This window comes from Erithacus rubecula (genome assembly GCF_903797595.1).
Source record: "Erithacus rubecula genome assembly, chromosome: 3".
Lineage (NCBI taxonomy): Eukaryota > Metazoa > Chordata > Aves > Passeriformes > Muscicapidae > Erithacus > Erithacus rubecula.
Window position 1 is genome coordinate 93896824 of NC_136689.1, and position 16355 is coordinate 93913178.

The 16355-nt window shown below is 34.4% G+C and overlaps 1 protein-coding gene across 5 annotated transcripts in view; it reads right to left on the reverse strand.

Annotated features, from left to right (window-relative positions):
- CCDC102B (coiled-coil domain containing 102B) overlaps window positions 1-16355 on the reverse strand; it is a 174123-nt gene that overhangs the window by 110793 nt on the left and 46975 nt on the right. The window contains exon 6 of one of the 5 annotated variants that reach the window (XM_079301106.1): window positions 9015-9442. The exons of the other annotated variants lie outside the window; for them this stretch is intronic. Within the exon in view, the coding sequence (XP_079157232.1) occupies window positions 9437-9442 (6 nt within the window). The 3' untranslated portion in view covers window positions 9015-9436. Of the gene's footprint in view, window positions 1-9014; window positions 9443-16355 lie in introns of those variants that run through there. 5 annotated transcript variants of the gene reach the window in all.

Consider the following 16355-nt stretch of genomic DNA (forward strand, 5'->3'; position numbering starts at 1 on the left):
CACAGCAAATTCCTTTCAGGCAGTATCTTTGCAATATCTTTGAAAATGAGTTATCTGTGGCCAGATGAACCTTTGCTTTTATTCCCAGATCAATTAATTTCTCTTATGTGCATCAGCTGAACCACTTCACAGCCTTTATCAGTCACTATGTGATCAGACTCTGCCAGGATGCATTATAAATAGCTAAGTATGGGTGTAAAATAAGCTACCTTTAAAAGAATCCATGGACCTCAGGCCATTTAATTATAGAGATTTACAGCACTGTAGCAATTTTTTTTTGTTTAAGACCCCATGTTCCTCAGGCAACAGAATTTTGAGAAACAGAAGTCTAGGACAAGGTACATAAAAACAACTTAATGTTATCACACTCTGAAAGAAGGCATTTTAGACCAAAGGGAGAGAGAATTTTTTTGTTATTGTTTTGTTATTAGGTAGGAGCTGTAAAAGCAAACTGTGAGAAAGGCAAGCTGTTTCACTGAAGCTGTTTAGATTCATAATACATCACTGGAGACATTGCTTTCCATCACTCTCCTTGAATGAAAAGTTAAAAAAGGAAAAATGATTACTGAGTAAGGCTGTAGAACCTCAAATCTTGCATATTCTAAAGAGCAGGAGCATGGATAAGCTCATAGGGTTCTTTCTGGTATTCTATATTGAGTTATATTTCACTTTCAATTGTTCAAAGCTTAAATTTTTATTAGTCTTTTTCTCCCAAATACTTTTAATATATTGACAGCAAATCTGACGTTTGATGCGACTTGATTTGGAACATTTCACAGTTTCACAGAATCACTAGGCTGGGAGAGACCTTCAAGATCATCAAATCCAACCCACCTAAATATAATAACAATTACAATGTATCTTTTCTATAGCTTCTTGTCAGAGGATCAACAAGTTGCTTTCCATCTAATTTCATTGATTAGCCCTAAAAGCAGAACCACCCCCCCCACCCCCACAAAACCACACCAAAACACCCTAAGGCAAACAAGAGATCAAACCTCAAATTTAAGAGGCCACACAGTAAGGAGTGTCTACATGGAATGTATTTCAAAGTTTAAGCCAAGAGTGTGGTGGGGTGATGCCAGTCCAAGTAGCAATTTGACCTCACTCATGAAAGGCCACAGAATTTCTATTAGCTAGGCAGTGCAATATCCCATGTCTTGTCTTGACCAGAATTGAGTTTAAAAATGTGGATATGATTTATGGCTAAGATCTGACATCTATAAGGCTGATAAGTAGAAAACTTTGCCCCTATATATTGCTCTGGGGTTGGAGGAGGCCATCACAGAATCTAAACTAATAATTGCAAGCTGCCTTCACAAAGGACAAACACAATTTAGGTAGAAACCAACAAACGGAAGTCAAACAATGGCACGGTGCTTGAAAATATTAAAAAACATAAAAATCCCATGACAAACTCAAATCTGAGGAGAAATAAATGATCACCACCAGTCATAAAATTCTTCATTTTAAAAAATCAGGAAAGACAGCTTCCTGTAATACTCTCCCTTATTTCCCGCCTTCTGGGGGTGTGTACCAACCCAAAATATTGGATTGACACCAGACAGATGAAAAACAATCAGAGAAACTTGAGTCATTTATGTACCACAAATTTAACTGTATTTCTACTGAAGTTTTTGTTTGTATTAGATATTTCAGTCTGTAAATATCAGTGTCATTGTAACTGAGATAGCAACTGCCTATTTGGGCTACACAAATAGACTTTAATTAGACTAACTTTAATTTTCTTTGGTATTATAACATAATCCAAACTGCTCATGTGCATCCTGAATACATATCAACCCCATTATGATCCTCCTAACATCAAGATATCCTCATTATGAACTCCTTGATTTATTTTCTGTTTTCTTTCTTTGTCTTAGTCTGATACTGCAACCACTCCACAACATTCATCAATTACTCATAAAGAAAAGGCAACAAATCAGGAACAACTTCAAAGTTTACTATGCTTAAAATAATGTCAACAAACTATGGTTTACTCACAGTAGTGAAGTCCAAATCTTAAGCAGAATGACAATGAAGAGTGTGATTAAGCAGCATTTAATTAATGATTTCCTCTCTAATGTCTATTACTATGCTAGTAAAATAAAAGTCAAAAAGGATCAGGTTTTTGAAGAGATTACTTTACTTTTTATTCTCCTTCCAATCCCTCTTAGATGAAAAGGAAAATCAGAGAACCCAGAACAATTCAAATGAAGCATTTATTGCTGTGACTCAAGAAGCAAATGAAGTTCAAAAATTAATATCCTCATTGGTTTTAACATAAATATCCATTTATATTGCACATAAATGCCCCAAACCCTTTTTCTTTCTTTACTTTTGACGGATATTCTATTATTAAGCTAATAATTTGGCAAACTGGCAGATACTGCACAGCTAACCAGATGTTTTCTGCTTTATTCCAGTCTTCTGATTTTAGAATGTGAAAAAGAATTTTACACAACTACAGACAAAGTGTATAGCATGACAACTGCATATCCCTCAAAAAAGGTGAAGATGGGATTTAATGCCCTTCCAGAACTCAGCTGTTAAGAATAAAATATAAAAAAAAAGCCCATTGCTCTGAACACTCTTGATACATAGTGAAATAGAAACTGAAATAACAAGCCAAACTCTACCATTTCATAGAACTACTCTAGTATTTCATGGAATCTGTTTATGTTGATGGTAGACAGATCTAAAACAAAATTATTTTAAAGATCTAAAATACCACAGAAGGACAATAATTGGCAGTGGTTTTCTTTTTTTCTTCTTAATTCTGACAACAGAAGAAGCAATCTTACTTTTAGACATAAGTGCCTGAAAGGAAATGCTGACGTTGCAACTAAGACAGAACTAGGGCAAACAAAAAAGGAATTAGGTTGGAAAAGTAAATCTTCAAATATGGTCAACTAATTAGGGACAACGATAATTTTTAAAAGACAGATTTTTTCACAGAGGAATTGTGAAATAAGAAGAGAAACCAGTTAAGAGCAAGCCAAGAAGCTCGTTTTAACTTATATAGTAAATTTTGCCTTTACCACTCACAAGTTTGTTTGATTTAATAAACATAAAATTTAGACAGAAACCAAAAATCTGTAATTTTTACTGATATTAAAGTATAATTTGAGATCCCCTGCCTTCCTCCCACCGCCAGTATCAGGCTCATTTAATCAATATTTTCAACTTTTATTGTGCTACACACTGAACGTGAAATACTGAAGTGACAATGGAGATGGCCCATATAATTATTTATTAGGAGCATGGAATTTTTGATGTAGTGGAAAAGAGTTCTTGGGTGAATTAGAAATCACATGATAGAATTATTCTTCAAACAGATTAGAATAAATATGTGAAATAAATAAACATTTTTCTATTTAAATAGTAACAATTTACTGGTTTCCTTTAGCTTACCCTTACTAAGGCTGAATCAACTAGAATTATTATACTAGCCATTTTCTAATGCAATCCTGTTCAAATCACAAAATTTCTCATGTTACTACAACATGGTCATGATATTACCTCAAAAACTGTAGATACAGACCAATAAAATATAGTTTTGCCTCTGCAACATATTGTAATGGAATGAAGTAACAGAATCTCACAGTATTATGCAGCCATCCTTAGCTGCACCGAGATGGTACTTTTCCCCCAAAGTATTATTACTTTGTTGTTGTCACCATATGTTATATAAAAAAAAAGAGCAGATGGAACATTTATTTTTTAATAAAGATGGGTACAGGAATCCTAGTCTACCTCCAGATTATAGTTAGAAGGTGTTTTTCTAAAGGCCATGAATCTATATCTGGCAAAACTATTAGAAGCAAATGTCCAATTAGAAATGCATAATGATAGTTTTCTATAAACATAATTAAATAAGTATATGTCATTCACATAGTTTAGTTTCATGCACTCTTTTTTGTAGGTTTTTTGTCACATTCTATCGACATGAAGTAAAATAAATTATTGAAAGAGATGGCTTAGATAGACAAGTGATGTCTCATTTTAAGAAAAGTAATACTGCATTAAATCATCCTAAAACAAAGAGATCAATTTAACCTGAAGGAATCTTTCATAGTTGTACTTATTTTGCTGGGACAGAGCTGATTTTCTCCATAGCAGCTTCTACCATGCTGTATTTTGAATTACTGAACAAAACAGTGTTGTAACATCAGCTGTTTTAGCTATTGCTGAGCAGTACCTGTACAAAATCCCAGCCTTTTCTGTTTCTGGTGTTGCCTTGACAATGAGGGAACTGGGGATAGGCAAGAGGCTGTGAGGGGACACAACTGGGACAGCTGAATCCAATGGGACAGAGGTATCCCATACCATGTCATGCTCAGCATATAAATCTGGAGGAAGAAGAAAGGAGGGCAGTGCATTCAGAGTAGGAAAGCTACATAGCAAAAATCTGGTTTTGTCACCACTGACCTTTCTCAGGTAGACATACTGCCCTAGTGTAGCAACATGTACAGATTCCCTACTTAGCAAATGAGTACAACAAGTCAATAGATGATAGGAGAACATTCAGGATAGGAAATAAATTTTTCTCAGATTTACAGTGCATGGTCAAACCAACAATGCAGAGCACTACAACAAAACTTCTGCTTTTCTTAAAATCAGGGCACCACTGTACAAATCCTTATGAAGCTGATCTTCATAATGGACCTGCCCTGGATCCTCAGGTTTTCAATTAGGAAGTTTTGTAATCAATTCAAGATTTACAAGACCACTACCAAACATCTATGAACAAGACCTCTGACTGCCACTTAAACACACAATTTCTATGTGTGAGGGAGAGAAGAGATATGAGCACCATAACATAAAACACCAGTGTGTTTTTTGCTTGCTTGTTTTTTATTGCAGCCTTGTACTACATCTTGAGATGGGTGCTATCACACTGACAAAACCATTAGTTTCGTCAGTTACAGTCATTCTGTAAATAGTCCTTCACATATCAGCATATATATCTAATGCATACATTAGTCTAGCTCAGTTTACCAATTCCACACGGCCACTGCACATTCAATACATATGGAAAACTTAAAAGTGACATTTCTATCTAGATTATCTTACTGACTTGTGCAAGCAATTTCATATAGTTGTCCTAAATACAGATTAGCACATCATATTAGCACAATACATTAATATATTCATACTTATTAAACTTTTTTTCACATATTAAACTTTTCTGTCTTGCTGATTCACAGGAAAGTTTTTTGTGAACAACAGATATCTGCAGTAACCACATGGAAATGATACCTGGCACAAAAGGTTAAATAAAACACCCCAAAACTGTATCATTTTGATATGTTCCCAGAAGCTATTTAGTACAGTGTGGTGGAAAGAATTCACCATAAGCAATTTTCAGAGCACATCCAAAGCCAAGGTAATATTTCTATTTCTGATCTTGAAAAGACAGTGTGTAGCACTATTCTTCCTTCAGATAAGCCAGAAGGTAACTCTAATATGTGTGCTATGAGAACTGTAAGGCATTTTTAACAGGTCTCCTGAGCAATTTACCTGAGGACTATTCTAAAGCAGCATAATTTTCCTGTCAACATTTGTTGGTGCCATCAGGGGAGTTATGCCTGATTTTGCAGCAGGCAAGGGTGAAAGGTAAGAGGACTCAATACACAGAAAAGTTCGAAAATTTAAAGATTAAACTATTACAGCATTTCTCTTGGCTTGTGAGGAAAATGAATACAAAAATAACACTTTATCATAAAAAATATTATTTGGTATGTATGCTTTCCAACATTTCCCTTATGATTCTCACACTAAAAATTCCTTTTTCCCAGTCTATTTCTCCCTTTCTCAGAGGGCATTGTTCAATCAGACATTTAAATTCTGCTCAACTGTTTCCTACATTGCTAATGACATGCTTTCTACCATACATATAAATAAAAATCAATGATGTTGAGGCAAAAAAAAGGTAGATCTCTTTAAAAATACAGGGTTATTTTTTGTTTGGGGGGGGGTGGTAAAATTATTTAAATATTAAAGACTAAATAAGAAACAGATTATACAACTACATAATTTCAACAACAAAAATTTTGAGTGAAAGGTTATATTTACCTTGGGATATATTAGAAAAGGCCACCATATCATGGGTGACATTTCTAAATATCAATTTAGCTGATCTTATGAAATAGCTCCTCTTTCTCTAGAGCCAAACTGAACAAATACTCCACTGCAAATTTCTTAGCCCAGCAGCACTGTTTAAAAATAAGAAAAAATACAAATTCATACCATTTGTCCACAGTTCAAAGGCAGTTAGGAAATATTGCACCCTACGTGCACATCCAAGCTGGACTCTTTCAGCCTCCTTTTACTAGTCCAAATCTACAGTTCAGTTGTTTACACGCAGACCACTCATTTAATTTAATGTACCAAATATCTTATTTTATAATAATTATTGTGTTAAAAGAGAAGTACTTCAGGTAGGTAAGAGATCACAACAGGTAGACAAGTGACTGTGTAATATCTATTTTAGTGTTCAAAAATAGCATCCATAAAGACATCTGATTCTGTTATTATGCTGATTTACTGCTTGAAGGTGTAAGAATGTTGAGTTCAATGTGCCTGAGTTTTGGAACATGCCATGAACTGAATGGTTCACAATTTTCCTATGATTCTCCACCACTACAAAACAATCTTGTTTCTATTACTAGTATTTATAAAATCAAACTATATTTTCTGTACTGTTCTGCATTGGGACCAGAGTAATTTAATATCTTCATAAATGACTAAGATGAAGAAATTAAGTTCACCCTCAGTAAATTTGCAGTTGACACCAATCTGAGTGGTGCAGTTAACTGACTTGAAGAATGAGATGCCATCCAGAGGGACCAGGACAAGCTCAAGAAATGGGACTGCAAATCTCACAAGATCTCACAAGACCAAGTGCAAGACTTTGGGGTGACCTAATTGCAACCTTCCAGTACCAGAAGGGAACCCACAAGGAAAGTGGAGAGGCACATTTTACAAGGATGTGCAGTGACAGGATAAAACTTCAAACTGAAAGAGGGCAGGTTTACATTAGATATTATGAAGAAATTCTTTACTGTGGCAGTGATGAGGCACTGAAACAGGCTACCCAGAGAAGTTGTGGATGTCCCATCCCTGGAAGTGTTCAAAGCCAGGATGGATGGAGCTCTAAACAAACTGGTCTATTGGAAATTGTCCCTGAACGTGGCAGTGGGGCTGGAACTAAATTGTCTTTAAGGTTCCTTCCACCATAAACCATTCAATGATTCTCTGATCCTATTTTTCCATATATGCTACCTGGGAGTATATAACATAGCTATATTTTTTAAATTTATTTGTTATTCATATCAATATTTTAAATTTTGTTTCCTCCTTGTCTCACCCCTCTTCAGAAAACTTATTTTTACCTTCTATATAGGAACAATTCTAACCTCAAAGACGTTTATTTAAAGTACAATATACATTTACAACACACCAGTTAACAACTGTTTCATTTTCAAAAAACAGCCCAAAGTGGAATGTGCTTTCCACCCAAACATGTTTACAATCTTTTTTAGGGCTGTGTGATTTTAAAGCAAAATTATATTTTCTTTTTATTTGCTCAAAGCAAGAAAGCCCATATAAGAAAAAAATTTTACTGCGTGTAGTTTTGTATGACACTTTATAGAAGTAATAACAAGTGTTCCTAACATAATTAATTTAATTTTTATTTCCTTTTCAGGACAAGGAAAAAACATTAATGTCCTGTATTCAAACATTTAGTAATTTAGAGAATACAAAGAACAAATGAAGTCTTGGCTTAAAGATTGAATACCAATATTTTTAAAACACCTTTTAAATATTACATTTCTTAGGTTATAAATATTTGGGTTTTTTTTAATCAATTTATTCCATTTTATTTTTTCAGTATGTGGACCCATCTTTATAAGGGAAAAAAACAAATGCATAGTATAAATATACCTATTCAGAAAATTATAGGAAATTATATAGAATATACTTTATTATTCCAAAGTACTATATGCAAGATAGGCAATCATGTCCAAGGCTTAGAGACAATCTTGTTTAATCTAGTTTTCATTACGAAGGAAAAACAGAGGTTTGTTTGGGTTTTTTTCCATATGAGGGATAAGAAGAATTTGAAACTATTTCTAGACATTTCTCCTCATAAACTCCAGTTTTCACAACTTCTGTTTGATTGGCATACGACCTTCAGCATTCCAAAGTGTAAAACTTCTGCTTCATGCACAAGATCCTGATTGGTTCTTATGAAATTTAATATAAACATGTCCTGAAGCATTTGATTTAACATTTCTGTGTGAGTTGCATCCACTTTTCAGTGAAATTAACTTATCTGCATTTAGAAGCTAGTAAGCACCACACTCTTGGAAAGGTCTCCTTGAAAACCTCTTGTGTCTTGTCATCATGTATTTGGGTCACTAGTAATAAATTCTTTATAAATAAATTAGAGGCTAAATTTCATGGACAGAAACATTTCAGAAAAATAAACACTTGGAAGAAAATAATTTGTTCTCGGATAAGAGCTAACTAATATAGTGAAAAAAAATACTAGAAATACAGAAAATATATTTTCTAATCCTTTGTGATCTAATCAAGTAGTAACAGAATACTAAATTGTAGTCACAATAGTGTCAGGGCATATAATTTCTTTAACCTATCACTCTTCCTATTCCAGGGAATGCATACATTCATAAAAAATAAAAAACAACCTATGCTTATAGGTTCAAGGCTTTTTGTTATCTTCACTATCCTTCATCTTTTAGTGTTAACACCACAATTATTTGTACATTATTGAATATTTCACTACATTTTGATGGAAACAAAATGAACAGTTTTTAAGGTACAACTTTTTTTTGGAGTGTTGTGAAAACAGAAAAGAGTAGAGTGAAAACTACTTTTGTTGACAATTAAAAAAATAAAAATGCCTCATTATTTTACTCTAGGACCTTATGTTCTTTCTCTTCAAAGTACATTTTCCTAAAAATTTTTAAATTCACAGAGTTGATATTTTCTGAATAATAAAGATGATTCTTGTATATAAAATAAAATCATTTATTTATTAGACTTAAGAAGTCCCAGTAAGGTCAATGGAAATAAAGTTTACTCTCAGCACAACCATCAGTTTCTGAAACAAACAGAAACATCAATAGCTTTCTTCATCCAATCAATGCAGACAGATTGATTTTTCAGAAGGCAGACTATTATGTATGTCTGAGTACCATGACCTTTCAGATTTTACCAACAATATTCTTCATGTAAATTGATCTGCCTTCTACCATGGGAGCCAGGGATGCAGAACTGCCAAAAGCACTCACTTCCACTTAGTTAGCTGGAAATATTACTTCTCACTAAAAAGCACCTTCTTCAATCATGGTGTGTCGTGTGATGAGTTGTAAATGTCTAAGACAATTCAGAACTGCAGATACCTTTACACCTAGTAATCATAAAACCACAGGAGTGTGAATGTAGAGTAATTGATTTAAACTTATCAGTTCTAGGCCATTAGACTTGGTAAAAGGTATTTCCACTCAACTATACAGGAGACCATTACAGTAATTTCCATTTGAAGGTCAGCAATCACCTGTGTTGACCTTCAACATGACAGAAAATTTACTAATTGATTAGTTTACCAGAAAACCTAACAACCACAAAACAATAACAAAAAAAACCCCACAAAAAACCATACGCACACACAAAAAAAACAACCAAAGAAAACCCCACCAAAAACCCCAACAAACAAACCACCAAAACAAATCAAACCAAAAACCCTACCCACAAATAAATCCACAAAAATAACCCTGGAAAAAAAACATCACCAAAAAAAAAAAAATAGAAAATAAAAACAGTTCACATTTAATCAATCTGAACAGAAGGAACTTAATGTTTTGGTGAATTAGGCTGGGCTGAAACTATCCCTGTTTAACAGTTTTATAGCCTCTTAGCTGAGTTCTAATTCAGATGGAGTCCTTTGATACTAAGTGATGGACAGTGGGACTCCAAGGGCAGAGACGGGGCTGCCTGGGCTTTAGGCCAATTTAGAGACAGTATAGCTGAGGGCATGCCCCTGCTCCTCTTTTAGAAAGGACCTTAAATAAAGCTTGAACCAAATGCTCTGCTGGAAACCAAAAGCAGGTGCTGCTCAGCTCCTGGCTCTGCTTCTCTTGGGGGACAGATGCCCCTCTGACACATTGGGGTAGAGGTTAACATACTGGTTGTGAATCTGACACCGAAATTACAATAGTGCAACATGAGAATTCTGGATTCTAAATACTTATTGCCATTACACATCTATACAACACTGGCAAAAAAAGCAGTCTCCACAGACTAATCATTTGCAAACTCTAGGACAGAAAGATGTTTTCTAAGATAACATTTGAGAGTGTTTCTACAACCTGCTTAAGGTGTACAACTGTGTATTAAATATAGCATACTATCTGGCACTAAAGAAATTGCATCTTCCAACATGGTTGCAACTCATTCCTATTACACATTTGGTAATGAAAAAATAATATCCTTTGTAAGATGTAGAGTTGGAAGTAAGGATTGATTATGGTACCTAAGAGTTCATGCTAAATGACTACGATTGATATTTCTGCTTGTAGAGAATAGGTCAAATAATGTTGAAGATTATTTATTTTCCTTTTCAATTATGTTATTTGTCAACAGTGCTTGAGAATGTCTTGAAATTGTTTTTTAACATATTCACTTCCCAACTATGTTTAAACAAAATACTAGAAATTTTAAGTGTTATTCCCTTAGCAAAAAACAAAGGAATTTCTTTCACAATGTTTTTGAAATAAGAAGTGCAGTTTTAGATTACAGCAAAAAAAAATCTTTAGCATCATCAAATACAAATAAAGCATCTTAAAAAATAAAGATAATTAATTTTAAAAAAATATTTTGCCTTTAGGTAGAGAAATAACTACCTATCTTACATAAACAATTATTTTCCTTCATCACAAATTTTTTGAAACAGAGAAAGACAGAGAGGTCAATATTCCTAAACTGAGGAAAGCAAACCATATGGGAGGAGACGAGGTCAGACAAGGGGTGCTCAGATCCATAGATAAGTATTTATGCTATAAGGGATTATCTGTTCCCACTGTGCACAAAAAAGTGTTATTTTTAAGAAATTGAATCTTGACAAAATTAACTTAAATAATAACAAAATAAAAGCTGCTGTTTCTGTTCTCTTCTTTGGTACAGGACTAAATTTTAATGAAATTCTTCAGCTTCAAGGTATTGTGCTCAGTTTTTTGTTTGTTTCTTAGGGGTTTTTAAGTAAGGTCTAATAAAGAAATACCAGAGTATTTCCAATTAGATTTAAATTACTCTTTTCATTTATTCATAGGATCATAGAATTTTTTGGGTTGGAAGGGACTTTAAGCATCATGTGATTCCAAACCCCTGCCATAGACAGAGACATCCTTCACTAGACTGGGTTGCTCAGAGCCCCGTTCAATCTGGCCTTGAACACTTCTGGGGATGAGGAACCACAACTTCTCTGGGCAACCTGTTCCAGAGCCTTGTCACACTTATAATGAAGAATTACTTCCTAATATATAGTCCAAGCCTCCTCTCTTCCAGTTTGAAGCCATTCTGCTTCTTTTTGTCACTACACAGATAGTCCCTTTCCATCTTTCCTATAGGCCCACCTTAGATACTGGAAGGTACCCCTGAGCCTACTCTTTTCCAGCTCTGAACAAACCCAGTTCTCTCAGCCATGCCTCGTAGAAGAGGAGCTCTATCCCTCTGATCATCCAGACTTGCTCCAACAGGTCTTTCTCATATTGAGGACCCCAGAGCTGGATGTAGCACATCAGGTGGGGTCTCACCAGAGCAGAGCAGAGCAGAGGGGCACAATCCCCTCCCTTGCTATGCTGGGAATGCTGCTGTGGATATGGCCCAGGACACATTTGGCTTTCTGGGATGCAAAACCACACGGTTGGGTCATGTGCAGCCTCTCACCCACCAGCTCCCCAAATCTTTCTCCCTGGGCTGCTCTCAATCTGTTCATCCCACAGCCTGTGTTGATACCAGGGTTGGCCTGACCTAGGTGTAGCCCTTTGCACTTGGTCTTGTCAAATCTCATGAGATTTGCAGTGTCTCACTTCTTGAGCTGCATATACCAGGATAAATAAGTAAAAGTGGAATGGAGGAAGGGATAAATAAGCAAGAGAGGTAGGGAGGAAGAGAGAGAGAAAGGGAAAGATCAAAAGATGGAAAAGGAAAGAAAGATGGAATAAGAAACATCCTGAATGTTTACATAGACACATAATCTTTATACAAACTTGGCTAAAGGGGTTAGAAAGTGAGAGGGTAGATTGGGGACAACTGAGCCGTGATCTCTTCAATGAGTGTAACCCAAGACAGTGCTCTGAAGGCAATGAGCTATGCATAGCACAGCAAGGCAAAGTACAAGATATTCCAAACATTTACTGCTGGCTGCTTAAAGAACTGAAATTTCCAAATGTCAAACACATTCAAATCCATTAGCATGCATTTTTAAGAGAGATACTGCTGAGGAACAATTGCTTTTGTTCTTTTTCCAAGACTGTGGAAAGATCTCCCAAATTGAAGGATCAGTTAATCTTTCCTCACATTTTAATTTTTTTTTTTTTTATTTCTTTAAAAGTCATTTGAATCACAGAATATCCTGAATTAGAGGGCCCCCATTCTTTTTCCTACAACAGCTGAATTTGAAAGTCTGCTATTTCAAAGAAGTTGAAATTTAATCAGAGGAAGTATTTTAAAATATTCAGCAACTGTAGCAAGTACCTTTCCAAGACAAGCTTTCAGCTATTTCACATAAAATTTCTGTATAACTGAAAAGATTAGTCACTGATTAATCAGATTTGACAGGCTGAATTCAAAGGAATGAAACTTGAGCAGAGCATTGGTGCTCTTGGGTGCACATTTTCCCCTTTACCAAATGACAACTTAATCATGAGATAAAAGAAAAAAAAAAGCAGAATTCATGACCTTTTATCAACAACAATAATGTTAAGAAAATATTTTAGGAATTAATAAAATGGGGAAAAATGGAATTCAAGATCAGAATTTTAACTTATTACAGATTTTGGGAACAATCTGAAAATATATTCAAGTCTGAGAATAGAGCAGAAGAAAGTTAAATCAGTTCCTCATACATATATTTTGGGGTAGGGTATACTGTGGTTATTTCATAAGGTAACTAGATAAAATATTATACCACATGAATAGTGTAACTATCTTTTTACAGGGGGGAAAAATACTTCCTAAGATATGGCAGTCCTTTTATAAAGATAACTATGAGAGGTCAAATAGACCAAGAGGAACAATTGGCCATAATTATAAAAACTATCATTAATCCTTTTCCCAACAAATCAACAGCAAGAAACCTCATAGTCTATTGACAATTACATAAAAAATATCAAAAATTAAAGAAACAAGAAAGCTACTTGAGTTTCTTCTGTATTCACATGGGAGAAGCATGGAAATAATTCTGTGCCCATATTATACATATATATATATATATATATATATATATATATATATATATGTATACGTACATCAGAGAATGTCTCCCAAACTGAATATTGTCATAAATCAAGGAGACAAAATGGGTAGTTAAAAAGTCCTGGGACTAGATACCAGACATTAAAGAATTAAATAACCCTAGAAAACAGCTAACACAAGGACAATTTTTAAAGTGCTTCAAGAGGGTATAAAAAACCCAGAAGGAACTGATATTGACATTATTAATTACAGATAAGATGAGGCATGGTGAAATATGGTTTATTGAAGAAGAATCATAACAATTTTTATTCAAAAAGTCTTAGGTCTAAGTAACTTATGTCAGTTTTCTGAATGAGTAAATGAATTGCCTCAGCCAAATCAGAGGTCTAGACAGGCCTTCAAATGGCATTTAACAAAGGGCTTCTACAGTGATTCTTAGAGAAACTTAGCTGACTTAAAAAAGGCCCTTACATACAGGAATACCTAGTTACTAAATTAGGAAAAAATAAGTGAGAAGAGAAAGAAGAGAGGAATAATTGAGAAGTTTCCATGGTGTTGGAAGATCATACCAGTGATGGTGTGAAGAAAGAGGGAAATGAATCCATTTTCTGCTTCCGTATCATGAAAATGTAAAAGTAGATGTAAAGCAAATAGTGTAAATATTTTATTTATGCACAGCTAAATTTATAATTTTTTGTGGCAGGCCACATAGTGGATGTTAAAAATGTACATGTGTTCAAAAATAATTTTAAAAAATTAACAAAATATATTCAGTAAGAAGTATTACAGTTGAATAACACTGATCTCATTCTGGAAACTTCTAAGACATAAATTGCTAAGAATCCATGACAGTTCTCTGAGACAATATTCCTGTGCTGCTCTTAGTAAGTGTTCTATACATATCCATTTTTGGTCAATGTTAGAAATGGGATATGGGACTGGATGAACTTTTATTCTCATGACTTGAAAATGCTCTCATGCCACTCTGCAAAAATAAAAATGGTAACTGGCTTTTTTAAAGCAAGCTTTCCCAACTGACTGGAAAAAACAGGGAGGGAGGTGGTGTAATAGAGTTAGGAAAGTACAGAACAATAATAAATATGCATCTTTAAGTGAAATAAAAATATTGCTTTAAAAAATATAGTATTGAATAGCTAATTATACACATGCATCAAAAACCTTATAGCTTTTCTGGTTTCCATCATCACAATAAATGTGTAATTAAAAAGTATTTATAAGATCTTTGAAAAATGCATCACTACAATTTACAGGTCCATTCAAAAAGTTAGAAAATAGGTGATAAAATAATAAAATGAAATGAAAAATTTGAAGCCTAATAATGTTCTTAAAGTTATACCAGTAGTCAGATGTAAATGAGAGATTGATCTTTAAATGGATTCTTGGGCTTTTAGCTTTTCTTGTCAGGAATTCTGACTTAAATCTTTGAAACTGGAAACAAATTACTGAGAAAAGTGCTGAGCTTTGATCCATAAGAGTTTGTAATACAGTATTTTTTTCACTTTCTTTTATTAAACTTCAGCATAATTTGCTAGAAGAAACATATCTGTAAAACTCTATTTTTATTAGTTTTAACTCTACAATTTAGTCAATTTTCTATGGAATTGAAATGAGCATTTCACCAGAAAGTAATTAGAAAACAAACATATTAAAACAACTGTACTCTATGTTGCAATTCTGACAAAATATATTGTGTTTTAGAAATCCATTAAGAGAGCAAACTGTGCAGCCTGTACTGTTTTATCATTGCAACAACCAGCCCCAGTGGTCTTTGTTGAAACAAATATATTTGTGATGAACAGTGCCAGATGAATATCAAAGGGTTTAACAATATTATCATAATTACATCTCCTCTTGAGTTTTGTTCTGATGAAGAGTAAAAAGTATACAAAAAACTCAGTCCTAGAGATTTGTGACACAAAACCAGCAATGAAACACGTGGCAATTAATATAAGCCCTTAGTATTCAAATTCCTCTCTTATCATCCAGACAAATTATAAAACTCCTCCTCTGTTCTGTGGTGCTTTCTCACAGCACATCTGGCACTCCCCAGGCATTCAGAGTGCAGACAGATCTCTGCCTACACTCTCTCAATGTGCTCACCATTGACAAGCAAGGAGTTTGCAACTCCTTTCACATTTGGCCTGACTCACACCCCTAATTCAGCACAGCAGATATTGGTAAAGAGACCAGAGCAGCAAATGTTGAACCCCAGACACAAACACAAGAGCCAAGATTTTTCCTGCTCCTGTGGCCCTTAATGCATATGTGGCATTAGGCCATCCCAAAACTCTCAATGCTCCATCCATATCCACTCCCTCAGGGCTTAGAGCAAGGACTGCTGATACCTGAAGAATTCCCATGTGGTTTCCTTTAGAAAGAATTGATGTACACAAAATCACTCTGAATTAAAGCAATACCAATTCAAGTGGGGATGATGACAGAATTTGCCTTAAAGCCACGTTATTTTTTACGTATCTATTATTAGTCTTTTAAACAAAATATAAAGGTATATTTATGCAGCTGCAGCAGTTTACATCTAATCTTGCTCCATTTATTTTTCTTGACCACTTCTTAATTTGATTTCTCAACTGTACTTGCAAAAACTATTCTAGTTAATAACTTGTGATACATTTCTGTGTAGCTCAGAGTAATGAGGCTGTCTCTCATCAAAAGCATTCCACAGTAGTGGTCTAGCTTTTATTAAAAAATAAATCTAGAAGTGAGTACAGTTGAGTAATAACATCTTCTTTAAAGATCTGCAGACAGAGGATTTTTGTTTTAGGAGTTTTGCTTTAGAGTTTTTGTTGATTTGATTTTTCTAGCTCTTG